The sequence below is a fragment of the Dermacentor silvarum genome, chromosome 10 (genome assembly GCF_013339745.2).
Source record: "Dermacentor silvarum isolate Dsil-2018 chromosome 10, BIME_Dsil_1.4, whole genome shotgun sequence".
Lineage (NCBI taxonomy): Eukaryota > Metazoa > Arthropoda > Arachnida > Ixodida > Ixodidae > Dermacentor > Dermacentor silvarum.
In genome coordinates, this window is record NC_051163.1 from 5,410,373 (window position 1) to 5,434,691 (window position 24,319).

Below are 24,319 nucleotides of genomic sequence, written 5' to 3' on the forward strand. Positions count from 1 at the left end.
TCCATCTCAAGTCACTACTTCTTTAACATTGTATCATTGTTACATTGTCGTACCTATGAAAAGAACATGGATAGTATATATATAAGTTACTCAGCTGTTATTTCGAACAAGAGGTGTTGCTTGCATATTTGTATCTGGCCTGTGCGTTGAACTGTCTTCAGAGCGAAAGCCTCCACCGGGCTTTTCAGCCTTCTTCTGCTTTTATTTCTGTATATGTACAGAAATAAGTCAATAACAAAAGAAGGAGAGATCACTAATTTCCATCTGGTTATTGAATAAAAATGTGGCATTGTTTATTTTCATGTGCTGTATCATAAAGACATTGTTATGTTTTGTAGCTCTTTTATCTTGCACTAAGTACAGAATGACCGACTGCTTTGCATCGATCAGGTGTCATTATGTGTCAACAAATACAAACATTAAGGGATTATAAACTGCCTTCATAAGGCAGTTTTTAACCCTCTGGTACTTGTTAATTGAAGAACCTCGGAAATTGAAGTAAGCACATCCTATATCAGTGTTAACACAGAATGACAAAGTGAAAGCCTTTGAAAGTTTATTTCAGGGTAACTGATTGTATGTTGCAATTTTCTTTCAAGGAACTTTCATTCTCAGTCTAAAAAATGATTTCTCTTGGATTCAGAGGATATGCTTTCAGAAAGAGTTATTCACTTGAAAGCTTTGGCATTAGGAAATGACCTGTCTGTAACAGTTCAGAATGCACATGCTGCTTGAGCCATCAGTGTGTAAAATGTCATTGGCAATTATGTATCTTCTATAACAAAAGCATTTTATGGGCTCATGTGCATTCGTGTGCTGACATTTGACTGTAGCAGAATATGACAAGTACTTAAGCCTTGTGTGACACATCATTGTATTCCTGACAGAGGTGACATTACAAGAAATATATATATATATATATATATATATATATATATATATATATATATATATATATATGTTGAAGTAGTAAAGCTACATTGCTTGTCTCATTTTCAGTGCTCACACAGGCTAATTCAGAATCTTAATGAAGGAAAAACTTTTCCATGTCCTTTCTTTACTTTCTGCTAGGTGTCATGGCCCAGGAACGCCTGAAAACCATTGTTGGCCACCTCAAAGGTGGTGGCATTAACAATGTCATTAGCATGTTTGAGGACAAGAACATTGTAAGTATCCTTTGCCATTTTTCTCTGTAATTGTTTGCACTTTGCAGTGAGGCAACAAAAGAGTTGGTATGTTAGACTGAAATGCACTTTTTTGTAACAAATGCTGATACAGTCGAACCCGTATATACCCAACCCACATACAACAAATTATTGTGTATAACAAACAGCAGTAAAATCCCCCTGAAATTTTTTGTATGCAATTTTTCTTTTATATATCGAAATACCTATATATATATCAAACTTTTTTGTGATCCCTTTCAGATTCGATATATCCGGATTCGACTGTAGTATAGTGAATTACAGGATTATATAGTTATGCTGTCGGACCAGGTGGTTGCAATGCATTGCTTCTTGCAATAACAATGGCCTGTTGATGACCAGCAACAATGTTTGGGAACTCTCCACTGGTAGCCACACAGGAGCTACATGTGGTGTCGTATACGGGGTGTATCTTTTTTAGATCATATATACAGAATTTAAAAATGCCTGTGGCATAGTGGAATCTCGATGATACAAATCTCACGGGGTCATGAAAAATATTCGTATTAGCCGAAATTCGTATCATCGAAACAATTAAAACTAACTAAATTATGGGGGATGAGGGGATCAGATCGCGAAAATCGCGAGAAAAATTGATTTTTGAAAACCAAGCGTTTCGGTATCTGCAACGCCTAATCTACGCTGTATCAAAATGGTTTGGCCGAAAACGCACTAAAAGTGGCCGAAAAATATTTATTCGTCAGTGCGCAGGGCGAGAAAACAGCTTTAAATCGCGCCATATCACCGCAATTCACGGAGACATATCTCGTATTTCCCGCCACCGAGCGCCGCCATCTTGGTATCGTTCGAAAGCTCAAAGTTTCGCCGTTCCGCTTCTCAATTCGTCCGTCGTCGCCATCTTGTAACAAACGCGCAAACTCAGAAGAAGCGCGGGTCTGCGATAGGTAGTCACACGGGCCCTCCGATGAAAGCAGGCCTCCGATTTGCTGCCGTGCTGAAAGGCGTCTCTCCATTGGTTGCTGCTGTGGCAGGGGCAAGATGGCAACCCGTAAACCACGCCGGCGTCGTCACTTCTCACTTGACACGCAGAATGCGGATTACTGAGAGCTCCCAGGTTAGTGATGGATCGTCGCTCGTTGGAGAAGAAATTTTGGACGAAGCACGCCTTCGGAATACGGAAGCGCAAGCCTCCTATACGGCAAGAAAATACGGCAATTAGCGGGAGAAGCGGAGGAGCACCCGACTGAACGTGCCGCGCTACCTTGCACCGTGGATTACGTGCCGCGCTATCTTTCACCGTGTGACTCCAGCAGCGAAACCGACAATCGCCCTTTGCCATCGGCACCGATAGCGAAGTCGACGGAAGACGCGCCAACGGAGGCTCCAGCGCCTCGGCGTACCGCCGCGCGAATCAGCCGAGATCGTATCTCGGTCGACATAGCTCGCAGCGACTAGGCAAAATGGCGCAAACGCAAATAACGCGGCCCGAAGCACAGCTATGCACAGCAGCCGCTCCGTCCGATGGGCGGCCGCCGAAAAGGAGGAAAAGCAACAAAAGCGCCGCCACTTCAAACTCTTCGCGCCCAGTCGCGGCCTCTGCGCTGTCCGGCGTCGCGTCCGCGCCTCCGAACCAAAAGAGAAAGGGAGAAAGCGCGTTACTGCGCGCTGTTCTCATTCGCGGCCGTCGGTGGGGCGGCGTTTATTCGTGTCAACCGTACTCTAGCACGTTGCAAAGTAATGGGGCTCGGCCGGGACCACGGAAAAATTCGTATCATCAGGATATTCGTATTAGCCGTGATCGTATCATCGAGATTCCACTTATAGCACAATTGTAGTCCTTGAACTAGATTAATCACTGTGGCAGACATTACTTGCAGAAAAAGTCAAAGTGCTTACTTGAATAATTAAAAAGATACAAATTGACTTTTATATTAATTACAATATGGCACATATTGCAATTTATTAATTGTAGTCAATGAGTTTGCTAGGCATATCCACTTGGAAGGAAATTTAGGGATGCCACGGGTTTCTAAATATGTGCAGTGAAACTTGCACTAAAAATGCACTATTGTGCCTCTTACTTTTTTTAACTAGTTGCTCTTGTATGCATTGAAGCACAAAAGCAACTGGAACACCTGTGTCAGTAGCGCACCCAGGATTTCTGCCAGGGGGGTGGTTGATTTTTTTTTTTTTTTTTTTTTGGGGGGGGGGGGGGTGGAAGCAAGCGCTTTGCATAATATGCAATTTCCTTGATTTCGCCAGAGGAATCCAACAGCAAATAAAATGCCTAATAATTATAATAAGTTAATGACACCAAGGATGATGACGATGTTTATTTGTTCAGCGTTTTACTCAAAGTAATTTAAGAGTGAATGAATAAATACAAGACAGTGATAGTGTTTTTGCTAATCAGGGCAAATGCGACCTTAAGCCACCTGCTGAATTGTAATGACAATGTGAACAAAGCACTGAAGGTACACGTTGGACTGGTGGGGCTGAACGCGTGGGGGGGGGTTAACTCGGCCTCAGGGGGGCAAGGGTTACAACACCTGAAACCAACCCTCCCCGTCGGTGTGCCACTGACCCGTGTGTTTCGTTGTGAACTTTGGAAATGACTGTCTCGAAACTGGTGTCATCCGGAAAATTTATTCCAAGTGGATATGCCTTGCAGTTTGTACACGTTCCTCTAAAACGAACGAAAGCTCGTTCCTCGTTCCTTCCCAATCTTGGAACGAGTTCCCGTTACAAGTTCCTTTAATACGAAAGCAACGCGTTCCAGTTACACTTCGAACATCGGAACGTGTCATTATATTAACGTTACATTTGATTTTTTAAAATTAAAATATAGTGTCGCATAATCCTAAGGCGAAATAAAGTGAGCAATTTAAAACTCACATCCAACTATGTATATTATACGAATTTGAACATCGCCGGCGGCAGATTATCTGGAGTTGAAAAGAATCCTAAGAAACGCTCCTAGAATTATTTCAGGGAGCAGCGGACATACTCCAGACATGTCTATCCGCAACTTTGGTGCTCGTCTATTACAAACGCAACACATATGGCACTTTCCACTTCGGTCTTCAAAAGTGCAGTCAGGATACTGTGCTTCAGATCTGCAAATAGAAAGTTACTCACATGCACCAATATCCTCCTGAGACCCGAACACAACTGTGCATAATCGCTCTTCAAGGTGGTTTTGTTGTCGACTGTTATGTCTTGAACTTGAAAAACAATTTTTTTAATTTGAATACCACGGATAGATGTCAAATGCTCCGTCTCCATGCACGTGAAAAAAAAATGACTATCTCTATCATCTCCTCATGCTAGCTGTGGTAAAAACTGCTTTTCATTATTTAAACGCTGAGATGAAGATGGAACTACGGGGTGCAATACATTGCCATGTTGCTGCCGCGTCCGATATTTTCACGCAATCTCCGTGACTTCGAAACACGCCTCGAGGTTGCTCTCAGCCGTCTGGGACGACACAGAGGTCTAGACCAATTTGTTGTCGAATTTCTCGAAAGCGGATGACAAGAATATGAGTAAAACACTTCTTTACAGGTACTCATGCACCGTACTTCATACCCAGAGTGAATATTTTGCATAATCACTTCCGAGTGCAATGTACTGTACAAGGGGTCTTAGGTGGAATATAATTAAATTTCTTGCACAAGAAACCGCATCAAAAGGAACAATACATAGGCATTTAATGAATGCTGATTCAATATTGCAGTATGAGTGGGAATCAAATGTCCAATACATATTCACAATTTAGTAAAGACCCTTGTTTGAACTCAGCAAGAGTTAAATCTCGATGCTGGTGTCCAACAGGCCGGCATGGAGGAAAGAAACTATAGGAGGGAGCGTCACGTGACAATCTTGAAGCCTAGTCATAAAAAAATATAACGGAGAACTCACGAAAGAAAATGCACCATAGCCACGTGACAGGCAAGCAGTAGTTCTTTGCGCCTCACGTGGTTGCCCATACGCCCTGCATGATGTGCTGCGTACGTGCGTGCGTCTGTTCAGTGTCGTGGAACGTTTACAGAAGGAACGCCATTCCCTCTGCCGTTCCTTCATAAACGTAACGAGTTACAGTTACAGATCCACCGACCCTTAATGGAACGGTGGCATTCCGCCGTTCCTCCCAAAAGGAACTAGTTCCAGGAATGCCATTCCGTACAACACTGATGCCTTGCGAACTCAACGGCTACAATTCATAAATTGCGATATCTGCTGTGAAGCAATTAATGAAAAAGTTTGTGAGTGTTTTAAATTAGTCGAATATGCATATTATTTTCTTGTGCAAGTAATGCCTGCCTCCTTGAGTAATCCAGCTCAATGACTACAATTATGTTATCTGCTTTAGGTGATTTCTTAAGATTCTGTATAACCCCCCCTTCCCCCCCCCCCCCCCAAAAAAAAAAAAAAAAAAAATTACACACCCGGTAGGAATGAGCAAGTATAAGTCAGGAAACACCCTGCATGACCGACATGACTGGATGCAGAAGACTGCCACCTAGGATGGAGGTGTCCTCTCACATTCAAGCTCATGACAGTTTGGCAGTGGGGATGGGGAAACCTGGGTTAATTTTTGGTAGCATTTAATGTCTCAATCACTTTCAGTTGCACAGTGGCGTCTGGATGTAAAAGGATATGCCAGTTTGCAAACATTCTTTTGCACCCCCTATACATCTGAAAGAGACATCATTTTATCTTCTGCAATGCAGACACTCATTGTGGTACAACTAAGTGGTTTTATTTCTGCCTCGAGGTGAGCTGGTGCCATCTAGCTTAGACAATATGACAATATTGTACAGCACTAGATGGTTTACCATGGCTTGGGAGATTAGATTGGGTGTGTAGCCTTGTGCCTAGGAGGGCATGCTCTTAACGAAACTGGGTAAGGGCAAACATCTTTATGGTGTGGCAAGTATTCATTATTAAGATATTGAGTTATGCATCTTGACTCTGTGGATGTGAACTGTATTGTTTTCACAGCAGTAGTTCTGATTTATGTTTGATTGGGAGGAACACAGTTGCTGCATACAGGAGCTTAATATCTTGATGCAAGCATATGTCTGAAATCAAAACCCTGCTAGCTGCTTGCAGCAGCATTTTGTATGCTACATCTTTTTTTTTCAGTGCTGAATTGCGTAAAATTTTTCATCTTCTTGAATTTAATTACTTATTCTGTTTAGAATTCATGAGCCTCTACCAATCTGCTTGCCTACCTACATTGCCTTATAGCATCTGGCAGTGAAATCAGAAATCAGAAACAGTTTTTATTTTCAAATGGACCTTAGACAAAAAGCTGCTCATTGAGCAGCTTGATGAGGCCTGGGGCCCTTCAGACAGCGGCAACAGCAGCAATACAGCAGTGTATGTCGTACACCTGTACGAAAAAAAGCAACACGAGAAAAAAGGAAAAAAAAAACAGAGAAGAAAGAAACCGTTTGCACTGTTAGCAAAAACAGTTTGCAAAAAATTTTTTTAAAAATTTACATATATATATCCTTACACATGTAAAAAAAATTTACATTTGTATACACCAATACAAAACTATATTGTACACTGACATGTTATATACACACGTACACGCGCAAACACTCGTAGAAGTGGTGCGCGTAGACAATGCCTGCAAAATCATTCTAAACTAATCCACACAAAGCAATGCACAACGACGAATGTAAACTACATGATATAAATCTGCTACCAATTAAGCAATTCTGTTTAAAAAGTGTTCCATTAAAGCATGTTTATTTACTACGGGGTCATCAATTAACCCTTTGCGGTCCGTTGTCGGGCAGGGCCCGAAAACGCAACACGGCCGTAGCGGTCCGCTGTCGGGCACCGCCCGACAAGGGTGTTCGGGGGCAAAATCTCACGGTTTTTCTCACTGCGATTCGTGTGCATCCTTTGTATACATGATGTGCCATCTCTTGAGGGATAAATAAACTTTGTTTGTTGAAGTTTACTTCTCTTTGCACTAGGGTGCAGCACAATGTTCAGCACGGCTTCTGGATACTAGAGCGTTCTCACTTGAGCGCGGAACAGCACGTCCGCGCGCAGTAAACACCATGCACCTTCTCTTGAGGGATAAGTAAACTTTGTTTGTTGAAGTTTACTTCTCTTTGCACTAGGGTGCAGCACAATGTTCAGCACGGCTTCTGGATACCAGAGCGTTCTCATTTGCACGCAGAACAGCACGTTCACGTGGTTCGCTGAGAAGCATGACCAATTTTTCATCACGTGCATTTTACGGTGGCACATTTAGTGAAAGCTTCTAGAGGTTTCCATTGTCAATAGCTTTATTTTGAGGCACCGACAGCTGCAGAATCATGCTGAGAAAAAACAGCGACACCTGCAGTACCGCCCTGGTGGGTGACCTGAGGGTTAGAGCCAAAAAACGGGGCCCGTCTTCGCGGACGGATTGCGAGGAAAGGCTAGATGGGAGGAGCCATTTCATCTACAAGCTACCAGGCCGAAATAGCAAAGACTGTGCTGTTTGTAGTGATCGAAAAACAAACGGAGGCAGGAGGGATTCTGTGTTTTTCTGCAAAACCTGCACTAACAACCCTGGCCTGCACCCAGAAAAATGCTTCGAGCGGTATCACATGCTGCTACATGCTGGTATCGGTAGAGGAGTTGCCTGCAGAATGCAAAAGAAAAACTAAATATCCTATGAGTTTTTCGTCCACAGTTTGTGGTTTTCATCACGGCGCTATAAACTGGCAAAATAGTTTGACCGGGACAGCCGGAAAGTGGGTAAAGGTTTCGGACTGCAAAGGGTTAAGGTTGTACTATTAGCATTCAGGGTGTGAGGTATTACATACTTTAACATTTGTTGACCGTAATTCGTTCGAGTTTTGGGAAGACACCACTTTCCTAATTGTTGAGTGTTGGCTGCCGGTACGCGTTCTTTGAGCGCTGATATTGTGCTGCAAAACAGCTGGTGGACTGACTGCTTTATCAGATGTGTACATAACTCACTGCAGCTCTCTCTATCGATAAGGAAGGACAGTGCGTCGGTTATTCTTGAAGCCTGCTTTACTAATCAGGGTGACTTGGTTCTTCTGTTTATAGCCCTTATAATTTGCTGACTTGTTATAGCATACGTGGTGGGAAGCTTATTATATCAACAGGACAATGGTGTTGAATATTTGTTTCTTGAGATAACGATATATAGAACATTAAGGTAACCTCTAAAGTTCTATTTTTCTTTCTTTTCGAGTTATTTTTTTTTTTTTTTTGGTAGCCAAGGGTACAATTAATTTTTTCAGTTTAATGAAAGTCTTAGCATCTGAAATGAAAGTCTTTGTACCATGGCATTGGACAGACTACTCAGTATGTATAACAGGCCTGCTGGTTCAAGTACCTTTCCCTGAATCTAGAGGGCAAAGTTTTTTATTGGTCTTTTCTTGATTTTCGCCAATGAATAAATGGTTCACGAATTGACTTGGTGCTGACTCATCTGTCCATGCAGCTGGAAGAAGTCAACAAGAAGATTGCCGCTGCACAGTCAAAAGGAGGCTTCCGCTTTACTCTCGACAGTTGTCGACTGTCAGATGAGCAGCGGCGTTTTTACGAGGACAATGGCTTCATCATCATGCGCAATTTGGTTTCCTCACGGGACCTTGAAACCTACAAGTATGCCAGTCAATCTCAGTTTGACTAGATCTTGTTTAGTGACATCAACACTGATTGAACATAAGGGTTCAACAGCACTGGTGAAAATGAGTAACAGGACAACCACTGGCGGATTTCTTTATTTGTTCTGCTCCTACAGCTGCTCGTTCAGGCAGCACCTCATATTTGACCTGCAGAAATGTGCTGCATGACAATGGTGGGCAGTCAGTACAATCAATTAATTTTTGTTTCTTCCTACGCACTTGCTTGTCAGTGGCATTTACATCTGTCATCTTGCATCTTGTGCCAAGCTTATCTGACACCAAAAGGACAGCCTGTCATTTGAACACAAGGCAGTCTTTTGTTTAGTTGTGTGGTAGCTTATGTACATAAGGTATCACAGCCACTTGTTACTTTTTTGTTGATGAATTTGTGAGGGCCTCATTTCTGCATCATTTTCTTTTTAAGAGGAAGCTTTAGGTCAGAGCCAACGCCGATTTCCTTATTTAGTTGCATGTAAAATGCAGGAATTCTTTTCATGGACAACTGCTGTGCTGATTTATTTATTTATTATACCTCAACGGCCACAGAGATGGGGTATTACATAAGGGGTGGGCATAGTTTAACAAAACAGTGATTCGAGAGCAGCCTTGAAGTGATGTGCGTCGGAGTGGTGCGTGACGTTGGCAGACAGACCGTTCCAGTCCCTCACGGTTTTCACAAAAAAATGATCGTAGATGGAAGGTAGTCTGCACCGGAAGAGGATACACGGCTTTTCTGTGGTTAATGCGGCTGGACTGACGATGAGCTGGCAATTGTGACCTCCTGTATTTTAACCCCCCTACGATAATGCCGTACAGGCGATGTAGGTATACCGAATAAATAAATAAATAAATAAATAGCTGAAATCTGGAGTGGTGAATGATGGAATTTGGTGAAAAAGACACAGTCGAGAAATATGACATCGGGATTATAGATTAGTAAGACCGGCACGGGTTTTTAGTTCAGACACACTTGCATGATAAGGATATTTAGAGTAAATAAACCGGGCTGCATGGTTTTGAACTGATTCAAGTGCATTAGATAAGTTATGTCGATGAGGATCCCAGGCAGAGCATGCATATTCTAACTTAGGGCGGACATATGTAACATAAGCTAATAATTTTACTGATGGGGGAGCAAGTCTTAGGTTCCGGTGGAGAAAACTGAGGGTTCGATTCGTGGCATTGGCTATGTTAGTGACATGATGTGACCAAGTTGAAAATGTTATGCCGAGGTATTTATATGGGTCAATGGATGATATTTAAGAGCCGTATATGGTGTGTTTCCCTGATTGGTGATGCTGTCTGCGATGGAAAGAAACTAGTGACTTTTCTTTTTTAGTATTTAAAGACATCAACCGTTTGTTACACCATAATTCAATGTGTTTTAGGTGATTTTGAAGCAAATCCATACCCGCCGTGGTTGCTCAGTGGCTATGGTGTTGGGCTGCTGAGCACGAGGTCGTGGGATTGAATCTTGGCCACGGCGGCCGCATTTCGATGGGGCCGAAATGCGAAAACATCCATGTACTTCTATTTAGGTGCACATTAAAGAACCCCAGGTGGTCCAAATTGCCGGAGTCCCCCACTACGGCGTGCCTCATAATCAGATTGTGGTTTTGGCACGTAAAACCCCATAATAATAAAATGAAGCAAATCCATGTCTGAAGTGTTCGTTATGCGTCGAGAAACTACACAATCATCTGCGAACAATCGAATATTAGAAGAGATCTCAGTAGGAAGGTCATTAATGTAAATTAGAAAGAGTAGTGGTTCGAGAACTGTGCCTTGTGGTACATCCGAAAGTACAGAAGATCGTTTAGATGACTGCGTGTTAGCAAATACAAACTGCTGCCGGTTAGTGAGAAAGATACGTAACGAGTCTAGTACAAATGGATTAATGTTGAGACGGGAAAGTTTTAGGAGTAGCCGTTCATGTGGAACTTTGTCAAATGCCTTTTCAAAGTCTTAGAAAATGGCATCTACAGGTACGTTCAAGTCGAGGGTAGAACTTAGATTATGAAGAAATACAGCTAGTTGAGTGCCACATGAAAGACCTCTATGGAAGCCGTGTTGAGCAGGATGAAATAGGTTATTGGATACTAAAAGAGTAAATAACATGTTCCATTAGTTTGCAACAAACACTGGTGAGTGAAATGGGACGATAACTAGTGCACAACGATGAAGGACAATCTTGCCTACTCTCCAGTCTTCCGACACCTCTCCTGATGACAAGGACTGCTGAAAAATAGTACTATAAAATCGCGCTCACATTTGTTTTGGTGTTTCTCAGCATTTTAGCATTTATTTCATCCACATCAGACGAGGATATAAGTCTTAATGAATCAATTAGTTTCTCAATGCCGTAAGGACAAAAGGTAATATCATGCATGACTGCATGATCCAAATAAGAGAAGCGAGCTAATATGTTAACAGGTTCGATTGTGAAGGCGGAAGAAAAAGCACGGTTAAGTTGTTTCGCGATCGGGAATACGATGGTTTTGTTCATCAAACAGAGCTAATTAATGGCTGGGAGTTATTAGGGTTAATAACCTTCCAGAATTTTTTTGGGGTATTTCTTAACATAGTCGGCAGCGTTTGCAAAAAAAAGTGCGTTTTTCTTTACTGGCTAGAGCTTCATATTTTTTTTCTGCAAGGTGAGAACACAGCGCTCGCGAAGCTATCAGCACTCGGCACACTCTGCCCCCATCGCAGATCACTTTCAAGATAGGGCCCACGCGGCTGCGCCATACGCAGTAACCGCCGGAGTACGGCTGATCATGGTGGATAATGGTCGGATGCAAATGGATAAGGCACTAAAGAGAAATAATGGCTTATAATGATCGGAACATCATCAGCGCACCTTGTGCCGCCTTCTGCAGCAGTTTGTGTCGCTGCAGCGCTGTCGTTTATACTGGTCAGATCAGGTTTCATAACATTGATAACGACACCGGGCTGCGTGGAGATGAGCAAGTGGAACAACGCTTACGCATAATTGGACAGCTTCCAGAGTAGTTCCTGCATGGCTTTTTCCTTAAAAGCAATTTTCAAGAATTGGTAAGTTTGAAGAATATTAAAGCACGAAGTTTATAAATTGGTAGCTCTGCACCAAGAACAGATATCGCAGTTCTGTAAACTGCATCCGTTAGAGCATTCAAAGTGTACAAATTTGATATATCAACTTATATCGTGCGTGAATTCATCGCGTTGTACAAATACAAGGGTTTTCCAACATCCTACTCGCATATTAAAGGTATATTTGGGAGCCATGTATAATACATCAATTTTGTCCAGTTTAGGTGTACTGTTAGATGCAATTTACAGAATTGTGGCATCATTTTTCATTACTGATTTACAGAGTTATAAACTTGATAGTTTCAATTTCATAAGATTTTCGATTTTCAACAATATTTCTTTTAAGAACAATGTCCTAAATAAAAAGTTTGCTACCGACAGTCACTAGATAACTTTTTCTTCTGAATGCAACAAATGTCATCAAATTCGGTGCAGTAGTTGCCGATTAAAACAATTTCTCCTTTACCATGTATTTAGAAAGGTGCCCCCGAGCTGAAACTTCCACTTAAGAAGTACCCTCAGCTACATGTACAATAATCAACACATTTATTATGTTACCCACACTGTATTCCACTAAGAGTTGTAAAAAGTATTTTTTTTTTTTAACGAAGGCCCACATGCATGCTTGATAAGTTTGTAATATGACGAGTCACGAGGCAAAAAAAAAAAAAAAGTTTTGGTCACCTCAGGCTTGTAATTTGCAACAAGCATGGTGGTCACTAACCTATGTCATACTATACTTTTCCTATAAAGATAGGGGATGTTATTAAGGCTGATTTGCCATCACAAATATATTAAGTGTCAGTTTAACTTTTGCAGCAATTTTAGAACATTATGAATGATTTCGAATGTTGCAAACATTACCCCACAGGCTGTGTGACGGTTATAATACTACTCACATCAGCAATGCATATCCATTGAAATCATTATTTATTGCATTGAAAATAATTGATAAATCAAAATAGTTCTGAACATGAAATATTTAACCACTGCATCAAAGTGCTGCCATGCAAAGAAGCAACAAATCTGAATTTTAAAGCATAAGGTAAAAAGTTGCGTGTTCTCAACCAAGACCATGGCATAATTATTCACTTTCCATGATATTTCTATGGTGCATAAATAGCTGAGATGTAGCACGTCCCTGTAGTAACTTGTGCATGAAATTTCATACAACAATGCTAGTGCAGCTGTGCAACATGAGTGCAGAGTAGGTGTCACTGAACCTGGTTGCCCGTCTCTGTGTGCACCTAGGAAGCGGTTCCAGGACATTGCTGATGGCAAGTTGAAGGTGCCAGGCCTGGTGGTGATGAAGGACATCTCCAAGGTGGATGCAGATCACAGCGAGCATGTTGTCAACAAGTTGCAAGAACTGTACATGGACGAAGTACTGTTTAGCTATTGCACTCTGCCACAGGTAAGTGTGGAGATCAATGTGGCCATTTTTTAACATCTTAACATCCAAGTTTTGTTTTGCGGTTTGCTATTATTAACTCCTGTGCAGTCCCCTGAAGTCTGATTACGGATCAACTGTTAGTACAGTTACCATGTGTGGTGACATACTGAAAGTAGTAAACAAGTGGAATGGTATTGGCTGAGTAGTCATTGCAGAATTTAATGCAATGATCGAACAGTCTGCAAAATTTTTCATAACTGCATCAGCTTAAAAAACAGAGTAGAGTATATGATGGGATATGCAAATGAACAAACAAGAAAAGCTAGGTCTGTGCAAAGGCTGTTCCTCAACTCCAGTTTCATTTATAGACATACTTGAAAATTATAAGAAAGCACTTCACCCCCTCCCCCTACCCTTTTTTTAATGTTAATTACACAATGAAGTAAAAAGGCAAGAAATATGAAAAATGATGAATGACACACATGGGACAGTGGACAAATGTAAAGGGGAGATAGACTTCAGGAGCCCATATTTGATTACCAATAAAGATCGAGGGGTAAGCTCCCAGTCAGTATTTGGCATACGGCAGGCATTGCCAAATCCTGACTGGGAGCTTACCACTGTCGTTGAAAAGAAAAGTATACAATCATTGCGTTCGACTGGTGCTAACATATATGGGGCAGAAACTTGGAGGTTAACAAAGAAGCTCGAGAACAAGTTAAGGACCGCACAAAGAGCGATGGAATGAAAAATGTTAGGCCTAACGTTAAGACACTGGAAGAGAGCGGTGTGGATCAGAGAGCAAACAGGGATAGCCAATATTCTAATGGACATTTAGATAAAAAAAAATGGAGCTGGGCCGACCATGTAATGCGTAGGATGGATAACCAGTGGACCACTAGAGTTACATAATGGGTACCAAGAGCAGGGAAGTGAAGTATGAGGACAACAGAAAACTAGGTGGAGTGATGAAGTTGGGAAATTTGCAGCCGCAAGTTGGGAATCAGCTAGCGCAAGACAGGGGTAATTTGAGGTTGCAGGGAGAGGCCTTCGTCTTGCAGTGGACATAAGAATAGGCTGATGATGATGGTGATGAAGATGATGGAATAAAAAGTTCGGCAAAGCCTATCTCACGACGACTGTAGACAATAATGTGTTTAGCATTGAATCAATATAGAGACATAAGATATTGCTACCATCGAAACGAGTTATGTATTCCTGATTCGCTAAGAAAGCTCGGAGGCATCTAGCGTTGCCACCTCGTCGAAGCCTGCGCATTGCCTCCGAAATGCATCGCACACTGGTGCGTGCAAACGCTGAGACACGCGTCATGTGGCAACCGGGCTCCTCTTTGTGGACACACTGCGCCATCTAGTGGCACTGCCGAGAAGTCTGTGCGTTACCTCTGAGACGAGAAGCATGGCACGCTGGTGCCTGCGAATGCTGAGAACTGTTCCCTCGCTTGGCACCCACCAAGTGGCACACACTCAGTGACCCAAGTTGGCGAGAGGATTTCTGGCGCAGCCTGCTAATTAATTTGTCGGGTTGCTGTCCTTGAGGAACCCTTGTGATTCAGAGTGTGATGTTATGTGTTCGAATCCGCTTAGCATAGGAAAAATCTTTTTCACCATTGTAGAGCGGCACATTGCCGCTGGCAAGTACCTAGTTACCCAAGTAGGCGTCAAAGACGTTTACTGAAAAGCAGCACACACCTATTGGCACATACCCAGTGAACCAAGTTGGCATCAAAGAGCTTTTTCGAACATCGATGTCTACCCAGTCCCACATCCAAGTGACCTATGTCGGCGTGAAAAAGGTTCGTTGAAGAGTGGCACGTGTGTACACGTTACCACACGCTCGGTAACCCAAGTTGGTTCGATGATTGGCTTCAAACCCTCTTTCCGCTGCATAGCAGCCTGACCCATTCGACCACCGACTACCCGGGTAGGCGGGAAAATGGTTAGAAGCATGCATAGATACATACACAGTCCCTGGAAAGTGCGTCAAGTACCCAAAAAAATGCTAATGCATTAATAACATTTCAAGTGATACTAGTTTTATGTTTTTTTCAAAACTGTAGCTGGTTTTTGTATACCTTATGTACTTTTTCCAATATGCAGCTTACAAAAAGAAAATGTAACTTTCTTGTGTGCAGTTTTTCACCTGCCAATCTCTTGTAGTATTTATAATGCAACAGCTCATCTTGTTCCTTGATTAGTGTACACTGCATTAGAAGGAAGAAACATGCCTATATAAGATGTTTTGCCAATTTCTAGTTCTGAATGCTTGTATTTTAGATGGCCTTTGTGAAAGCTGCTCATTGTTTGTTCATAAATTTACATTACACATATTTAAAACGTCCTATGCACATAAAGGTGTACACATTTCATGGCAATATGACCAAGTTTTGGTAGGTAAGGAGACAGTGTCCAAATTGTCAAACAAGGTGCTGTGCTGGTACATTCAGATGACAGTGAAGCATTTTTACTATTGTCGGAGTATGAAACAAGGGGGAGCAGCAGAGTGAGTTTCCTGCTCAGCTGAACTGCAGTGCCTGCCATTGCAAGCATTTTTCAAATGGCAGACAGTCAAACATGACTGAACTTGCAGTTTACCAAACCTCCATGAGTTTGTATCATCAGTCTTTTTGCTGAGCATTTTTTACAGCACCGCTGTATATGGCTAGGCTTCCGTGTATTTTTGTTCTCTTTCAACAAAAATGTGGGCCAATAATGGTGATTGTGCAGAAAGGGTCCAAGCACAATGGCACACCCCTGCTGAACTCCGAGTGGTGGGCTCCGGGACCTGTAAGACGCCCTTGAACTACCCTTGTGACACCTGGTACCCAAAGACGTCCCAGGCACAAGGGTAGAAACAGAGGTTTTTATTCTGATGTGGCAAGACATGGCTGACCCGCGTTGGCCATGTTTACGTTCGCACCGCCCTCTCTTTGTCGGCATTCCAAGCACTTGCATATCTAGTTTCCTTTTCTTCCGCTCTCCCGTGGTGGCGGTGTCGTCGAAATGTCACACGTGTCTAGTTTCCTCTGGCTCCTCAGGGTGGCAGTCCCGTCATCCACGCGAATGTATATAAAGAACAACCAGGAAGACAAGTTGCTGTTTTTCATTTTGAATTTCACTTATCTTCTGTTGTCGTAATAGGGAGGCTGCGTATAGTCCAGAATCACGAGGAGCAATGCACTTACAAAGAGTGATGTTTCGCATGCACTTGGCGTTTTGTGTACCATCTTCATCGGTGGTGTTTGCCGCCTGCCAGCAACAATTGCATTCTCATCTCTGTTCCTGCCGTCGCTCTTCGTAGGCGCGTTGCTCCTTGGGAGTCCGGACTATATGTGAATATGATGGAGTTAATATAATAATAAGAGAGGTACGTGATGTGAGAATGTGTGTGCGTACCTATTGTCACGATGACCACTGATCAAGACAATAAATGTGTTCGTACCTTTGCTGAAAATTCTGGGTCACCTCTGTGTCATGGGCTAAACAGCTTCGCTGGTCATCCACCTTCACAGAGTGGAATGGCTGATGATCTTTTTCAGCAAAATTTTCTGACATGGGGGGCTGGTGTTCTAGCCTAAGTATACATGGAAATTTAAACATGCAGTGCATGGAGCCAGGTAGCTGGTGGTTGGTTGGATAGCATAGTGAATACTGATCGAAGGAAACACTGCTTGGTGATGGCCGAGCCCAGGGTGGAATGATGAGGCCAGGAAGCTTGTAGGCGTAGAATACAGGTTCGTTTCCCAGGATAGGCATAAGTGGAGATAATTAGATAAACCATTTGTCACAACCAAGGCTTTTTTTGTATTCTGATGACAATGATGATGCAGTTGTGCAGAGAGTCCCAAACATTTCTTGGCCCCAGAGTTCACAGAGGCATCAGCTTTCACAACTTGCTGAGGAACTCTGTCCTTGCCTCCATGGCTGTGCATGCAGTGGAGTGCTCTGATTCACAGCCATTCAGTGACGGTCTACACTCTATCAGTCGAATGGTTGCACAGGGATCTGTTATGGCACTTATTGTGGGGATTGCATTCGTGCATTTCGTTGCAGCTCCATAGCACAGCACGTTTTCGGAATTGTAGCTAAGTCGCTTTCGAACTTCATGCGCGCGGGCCACCACTTTCCCTCTCTCTTTCCTCCGAGGGTGTTGTACAGCAGCGGGACCGTAAAAAAGTTGCTGGTATCCACCCCCAAACGGACCAGTGGCTCACTTGATTGGTCTCTTTGGGCGGGAACTCACACCCCCTTTCTCCTGGCTGCTTGAGCTGAACCGAGGAGCGGGGGTGCGGGGAGAAGCTCTCGGACGGCAAAATGGTGCGTACTGAATTCCGATTTTCCCGGGCAGCCCTATTGCTGACCGGCCCCACCTGGGGTCCTCGACCCGAGGCGGGTGCACACCTCTTCGCTGCTCCTGTTCTGGAGGCTACGCCAGAGACACGGCTCACTTCACGTGCACAGTCGCACTGCGTCGGGTTGCCGTCGGAGGCTATATCGAGCTGAAGGAACATTTCCCTGGTAGCACAGTTGTTGGGAGCCATCCTACCGTGTAGTGGTATGTTACAGTGTTCTCTGTTACTGTTGTGCCAGCCTTGATTTGCGGGAGCATCAGCTCATGCGCACCGCGTTAATAGGGCGTAACAGTTAGTCAACGCTAAGGTAGTAGTCCAGTAAATGCCTTCCGTGCACTCTGGGCCTTCTCCTTGCGGCGCTCTGAATGTGGCACTATGCGTGGCGAGGCAGCCGCTAGTCAGTCAGTAGAAAAATGTTGCCATGAAGGTTTGCGCCTACTCACGCAGAGTCCGTATCCTTGCCGCTGGGATTGACCTTGCCTGCTCGGCATGCAGTGAGCACTTGACCATCTCTCCATTTTCGTGGAGGATGCATGCGTGGTTATGTTGCCACTTGTATACTCCGCTTCTCTTTCATTGTACAAGATTAATAATTCTCACTTGTATTTCGTACTGCTTATACATTCTTGTTCTTCCCCTTATTATTTTGTTGCATATTACAATGTAGTCTTTCTGCATTGCATACATGGCACATCTTACACATACGCACGCACACACACGCACACACGCATGCACGCACGCGCACGGACACGCGATTCCATGGCTCCTTTTTAAAGACCTTGTTCTTTGCTCTCACCTTGTTCTCGTGTTACTCATCGTCTTGAATTTCCATCTCCCGCATTCCCTCTGTTTTCCCTGGCTTTGTAAAGACTTTGATTTAGATTTTGTGCAGGGCTCTGGCTACACAAATGGCTCTGGCTAGTAAGAATTCGTTCGGCTCTATACTAGCATTCTGAGTTATGATAGAGAGTTGATTTAGTTGTATCACTTTATATTTACAATATTGCTACTCCAGATTGCTGTGACAGCTGCACCATGAACACCTTGAATGTGTTTCTTTCAGATCCTGGACTATGCAAGCTCATTCTGTGGGCCCAATTTGACAGCAGTTCACACAATGCTCATCAACAAGCCGCCAGACACGGGTATGCTCTTCAGGCCATGTCCATGTGCTGTGCCGTCCATCAGTGGTCTAAGTTGAAGTGAATCTAGGCATGTTGCTGTACCAAAATATTGCATAAACATAAGTGCCAGGTGTAAATGGATCTTGTGACCAGGCCACTGGTTTGTTTGTGCTCAGTGGTGTCATTTTGTGGGGTGCATGTAGCTTAACGGCCAACTGAAACAAAATTGTGTCATGTATAAAAAAACAACCTTCACAGATGTATGCCAGTCTGAGTGACTGATACATCAAAGGCAATGAAGTGGTATAAGCGACCTCTCACACTCTTTGGAAGCAGTACTAGGGGTGTATTTGCTGGCTGTTCTTAGTGATGATTCATCACCGATGCCGCCTGCGCATTCTCACTCATGCTGTGGTCATACAGCCGCTCAGGGGCTTGAACACAGGCTGTGTTACACCGCTGCCATACATACGAGGTCTGTTAGAAAAATATCCCACCTTAATTTTTTTTTGCGAACACTTGATGTATATGAAACAAGCACGCCTGCATCAGCCGACCTTGAACCTTTGTGCGCATGCGCAAATTTTTTCCTGCCTGCCAAAGCGTCAGTCGCTGGGACGCAGCGTTTGAGTGAGGTAATGCGCAGTGCTCTCATCGGTTTTTTTCATTGCAAGGAAAATGACGGGGCGACTGGAGCAACGCTACTGCATCAAATTTTGCTAGAAACTGGCCGACAGCCAAGTGGAAACCATTCATAAGATTCAGACGGCTTTCGGTGATGATGCTATGAGCAGCACACAGATTAAGGAGTTGTACAACCGGTTTAAAGACGGCTGCACATCGGTGGAGAGCGAGCCACGCTCCAGTCGGCCATTAACATGCCGAAATGACCAGGTCATTGCCGAAGTGAACTGTGATGATGCGGGACCGTCGTTTGACTATCCGAGAAATTGGGGAAGAGGTGGGCATCAGCACTTTTTCTGCATATTCCATTATGACCGAAGATTTGGCCATGAAGAGAGTTGCGGCGAAATTCGTACCGAAGCAGCTTACGGTGGAGCAAACGCAACTTTGTGTTGAAGTCTCACAGGACATGCTGGATTCGACAAACAGTGACCCCGACTTCATGAACACCATAATCACTGGTGACGAGTCTTGGGTGTACGGGTACGACCCGCAAACCAAATGCCAGTCGTCACAGTGGAAGCATTCCACGTCACCAACACCAAAGAAGGCCCGCCAAGTGCGCAGCAACGTCAAAGTGATGTTGACTGCTGTCTTTGACTCCCCGCTGTGTAGTGCACCACGAGTATGCACCACAGGGTCAAACAATCGCCAAAGAGTACTACAGGGATGTCCTCTGTCGCCTACGTAATGCTGTGCGGCGCAAGAGACCGGAGTTGTGGTCAACAGGAGAATTGTGGTCAACAGGAAATTGGCGCATCCATCACGACAATGCTCCTGCACATTCCTCGCACTTGATTCAGACTTTTTTGGCAAAAAACTAGACTCCTGTAGTTCAACAGGATCCTTACTCTCCTGATATTCCCCCCTGCGACTTCTGGCTGTTTCCCAAAATCAAGAGGCCATTGAAAGGAGTGCGATTTCAGACAAGAGAGGGCATTATGGCTGCAACGACAGCTGAGCTAAACTTCATTCTGAAAGAGGCCTTCTCGAAATGCTTCCAACAATGGCAGCACCGCTGGGAGAAGTGTGTGGAGTCCCACGCTCCAGTTATGCCAGTGTTTCTCCTTTGGCCAAAGGTCGGATACTTTCTAACAGACCTCATACACCTAGCTGACTTCCAACAAGGAGCCAGTAAGGCACGACGTGAAAACAAAAATTATGGATTGGTGGTTAAAAAATCCATGCAAAGAAGCTGTTGTCTATTCGTGTGAGGTGTACACAAGGTAACTTTTATTTTATAGTCATTGATAATTACGTTTCAAAGCAGAACAATTCAGTACTCCGATGACGCAGGTTGCATTGCTCAGTGATATTGACCACGCCATACCATGCCAATCATATATTACAGAGGTTATATGACTGGGCTTGCTCCAACGGTCTAGTAATTAATGCAGAAAAAACTAAGGCGGTTATTTTTCGACCAAAAGGCAAGCAGGTGCATGTAACTTCTTCTCTGTATCTTAATGACGATGTTATCCAAATTGTCGATCATGTTAAAACTTTAGGTGTCACATTTTCGAATAACATGTTATGGGACACACATGTACAGCAGGTAGTAACAAAAACTTCGCGTATACTTGGTATCATTTATCGCAACCATTATCTACTTCCGTTGAAAACAATACTTATCATTTACCATTCGTTGTTTCTATCCTATGCTCACTACTGTTTTCTCATATGGGGTGACACAACGCAAACAAACATTGATAAGCTTACAAGACTTCAAAATAGATTTCTTAAAATTGTTGCTAAAAAAGAGTCTAATCATTCACTAAGTTATATACAATAAAAATATAAGCTAATAGGTACGCAGAGTCTTTACAATTACAACATTTATAAGGCGATAAAGAAAGAACTCAAAGAACAATAATTTCTGATCTAGCCAACCTAAAACCCACTGAGAGTAAATATGATACACGCCAGCATGATCGTTGGTTAGTGCCTCGTTCACGTACGAACTATGGTGACCAGATGCTACGCAATGTTATTCCAAAGATGTTAAATTATCTTAGTGGTAATAATATGAACATAGAAAATACGACTTCAATCGACGCTATTGCATTGTTTTTATCATTTTATTGCTAATTTATATCAGCTATTCATTATATGTGTGATGTATCAAATGGTATCGCTGTAATTTAGTTATGTCTTTTCAACATGCGTATATATTTCCCCTTTCTCTTCTATTTTGCGATGCTTTATCATTAACTATTTTATCCTGTTAAAACTTTTTTGTAATAATTCTGAATTATTGTTATTGTAAAAGTTTGCATATCTCCTGTCTGGTATAATATGTTTTGTTTACTATTTGATGTCACTGCTTTGCAGCCCTTTTGTAGGTAGTGAGAGCTAGTCAAGCTGCTATTATGCAGCTTTTAATCCCGCTATCCTTCATGTATGATACATGAAAATAAAGATTCAATTCAATTCAATCCATTGCATGCCCCTTCACTTCATGAAAATGGCTACGAAACTTTCCTCAACAGCTTCCATGTAAAAAGCCTTGTTTTAAATAAAGCAGATACATTTGTAATAGAAATTGATGTATTGCAAAAAGAAAGCTTGTAAAAATGTCTTTTTATACCAGAACCAAAAAAAAAAGCATGTCAACATTATTGTTTGCTGGAAATGGTGCAAGACCCAGAATATTAAAAACCTTTGCCCGCCTAGGCACCTGGTTGTAACAGTGATGATAGCACCTGGGCACAGTTTCTGAGATCTGCATCATATCCGCTTACCACCAGGTGCCCACATTGTTTATCAGCCCTTTTGCCACAAGAGATACATTATATTTATTTTAGCCAAAGCGAAATTTTATTGCATTTCGCCTTTTATGCTGCCTTTGTGGTGCAGTGCCTGTTTTGCTCAGAATGAATCATCTCTCACGGTGACAACCTAACATGGTGCAATGTTTGGCCATTACAATGACAGGCATGAGCACCATTTCAGTGGAGCAAAATCAAAGTCCAGCACTGCCACAGATGTGTACCTTGAATTTATCCTGGGCATAACAGGTAAGGTGTGTGTCGAAATGTGGCATTAAGCGGCATGCACCACAGAATGACACCAGTGTGTGAAATTTGAGCAAGTATAAGCCTGCACTTCATCTGAAAGAGTCATGTGGACCTTGCAGCATTGAGCATTGTGTAAATGAGGTGATCAGCAGTAGTGTGATCAGCAGTAGCTGCACTGTCTTAATTGCTTGAAGTTGCATGTGTACAGATGCGTCTAGCATCTTATTAACAGTAATGTTCCTGACATGTTTACAACCATTATCCCATTGTATGTCTCGTACTAGGCACGCTGTACTTAAGAGCTTTGGCCTGACATGTGTGGTGCTAAGCTATGAGGCCTCCTCACTGTGGCTGCAGCTCGCACCAAAGCATTGTGCGCAGGTACAAAGAAGTGAAAAGACAGCCATGATTAATGTGAAAATGTGCAGTAACCAGTACAAAATCTGCAGCACTTGAAGTGCCCTATGTCACATCTTGTTTTGGCTCAGCTTGTTACAAAGCAGCAAGTCACTCCAGGGCTGCTTGGTCAGTCCTGTTCGGTGGTGTTAAGTCGATAGGACTTCTGTCACAGGGGCCTTGACATCACGTCACCCGCTGCACCAGGACCTATACTACTTCCCGTTCCGGCCAGCAGACCGCATCGTCTGTGCGTGGACGGCCCTGGAGAAAGTGACACGCGAGAATGGCTGTCTCGTGGCCATCCCTGGATCACACCACGGAGAGTTGCTGGAGCACGGCTACCCAGAGTGGGAGGTGTGTTCCTCAAGAAGGGTTCAGTGTGCCCTTCTCCTATGGTTGTACATTTTGACGACTGTGATAATATGTAGTATGGTTTGCAGCATTTCACTGCTTATATGTGTCTGCATGCATGCTCACAGTAGAGACATGGTGGTTATTTTGAACACAGAAGTGTTTCAGCTCTTTGAAGCATAGATGCAAGGGTGGTAAAAGAAACTTTATGTATATGAAAAAAAGAAGAGTAAAAGAACGAAGGTTAGAAATGTGAATGCTGTAACCCTTCTTAGCAGCTGTCCTCAATACAATCTTTAAGGAAATTAAAGTAAGACTGTCATGCTAAAAAAGAAAAAAAAAGCACTGTAAAATGGTAGAGAGTGAACCCGTGTGTAGAATCTGCCTAGTAAATTAGCAGCATTGAGAGTAAGTAATACATTTGAATTTCTTGCACTGCTTCAAGGGTGGTGTGAACAAGATGTACCACGGAGTCAAGGGCCTGGCGGACAGTGTGTTCGACAAGCGTGTCCACCTGGAGATGGAAGCCGGTGACACTGTGTTCTTCCATCCGGTTCTCATCCATGGGTCAGGCGCTAATAGGACCAAGGGTTTTCGCAAGGTGTGCAGCAATTTATTCCTGAACTTATTAGCGTCTATGATAACTCAGTTAGGCGCGTTGATAAACGTTCATGATGGAAAAAGTGCTACCGTATTTTCCGCTCTATAAGTCGCACCTTTGTATAAGACGCACCCCCCCCCCCCTCAAAATGGCAGTTTTTCTGTAAAAGAACGTATGGTCGCACCGGTGTATAAGACGCACCTGTTCGTTTGGTAAGAGATTAAAAAAAAAAATTGTGACGTTTCACTCTGTAAACACCGGTCACGCGCAAGCGTGTGGGTGCCATATACAGTAGAACCCCGCTGTTACGTTTTTCACGGGACCGTAAAAAAATAACGTAAGAGCCGGGAAACGCAAGAGCCAGGAAACAGGAAAAATTGAGAAATGGGAGTAGTGTTGAACTGCACACAATATTATTTTAATTCTTACGTGCGACAAAAAGTAGTTTCGTCCGACAGCCGAAG

The 24,319-nt window shown here is 43.2% G+C and overlaps 1 protein-coding gene across 3 annotated transcripts in view; it reads left to right on the forward strand.

The window, feature by feature from the left end:
* LOC119466287 (probable phytanoyl-CoA dioxygenase) overlaps nucleotides 1–24,319 on the forward strand; it is a 46,223-nt gene that overhangs the window by 6,175 nt on the left and 15,729 nt on the right. For all 3 annotated transcript variants that reach the window (XM_037726765.2, XM_037726766.2, XM_049657278.1), the window contains 6 exons: nucleotides 1,072–1,166; nucleotides 8,656–8,819; nucleotides 13,166–13,328; nucleotides 18,743–18,824; nucleotides 23,076–23,257; nucleotides 23,700–23,855. In XM_037726765.2, the coding sequence (XP_037582693.1) occupies nucleotides 1,072–1,166; nucleotides 8,656–8,819; nucleotides 13,166–13,328; nucleotides 18,743–18,824; nucleotides 23,076–23,257; nucleotides 23,700–23,855 (842 nt within the window). The remainder of the gene's footprint in view (nucleotides 1–1,071; nucleotides 1,167–8,655; nucleotides 8,820–13,165; nucleotides 13,329–18,742; nucleotides 18,825–23,075; nucleotides 23,258–23,699; nucleotides 23,856–24,319) is intronic.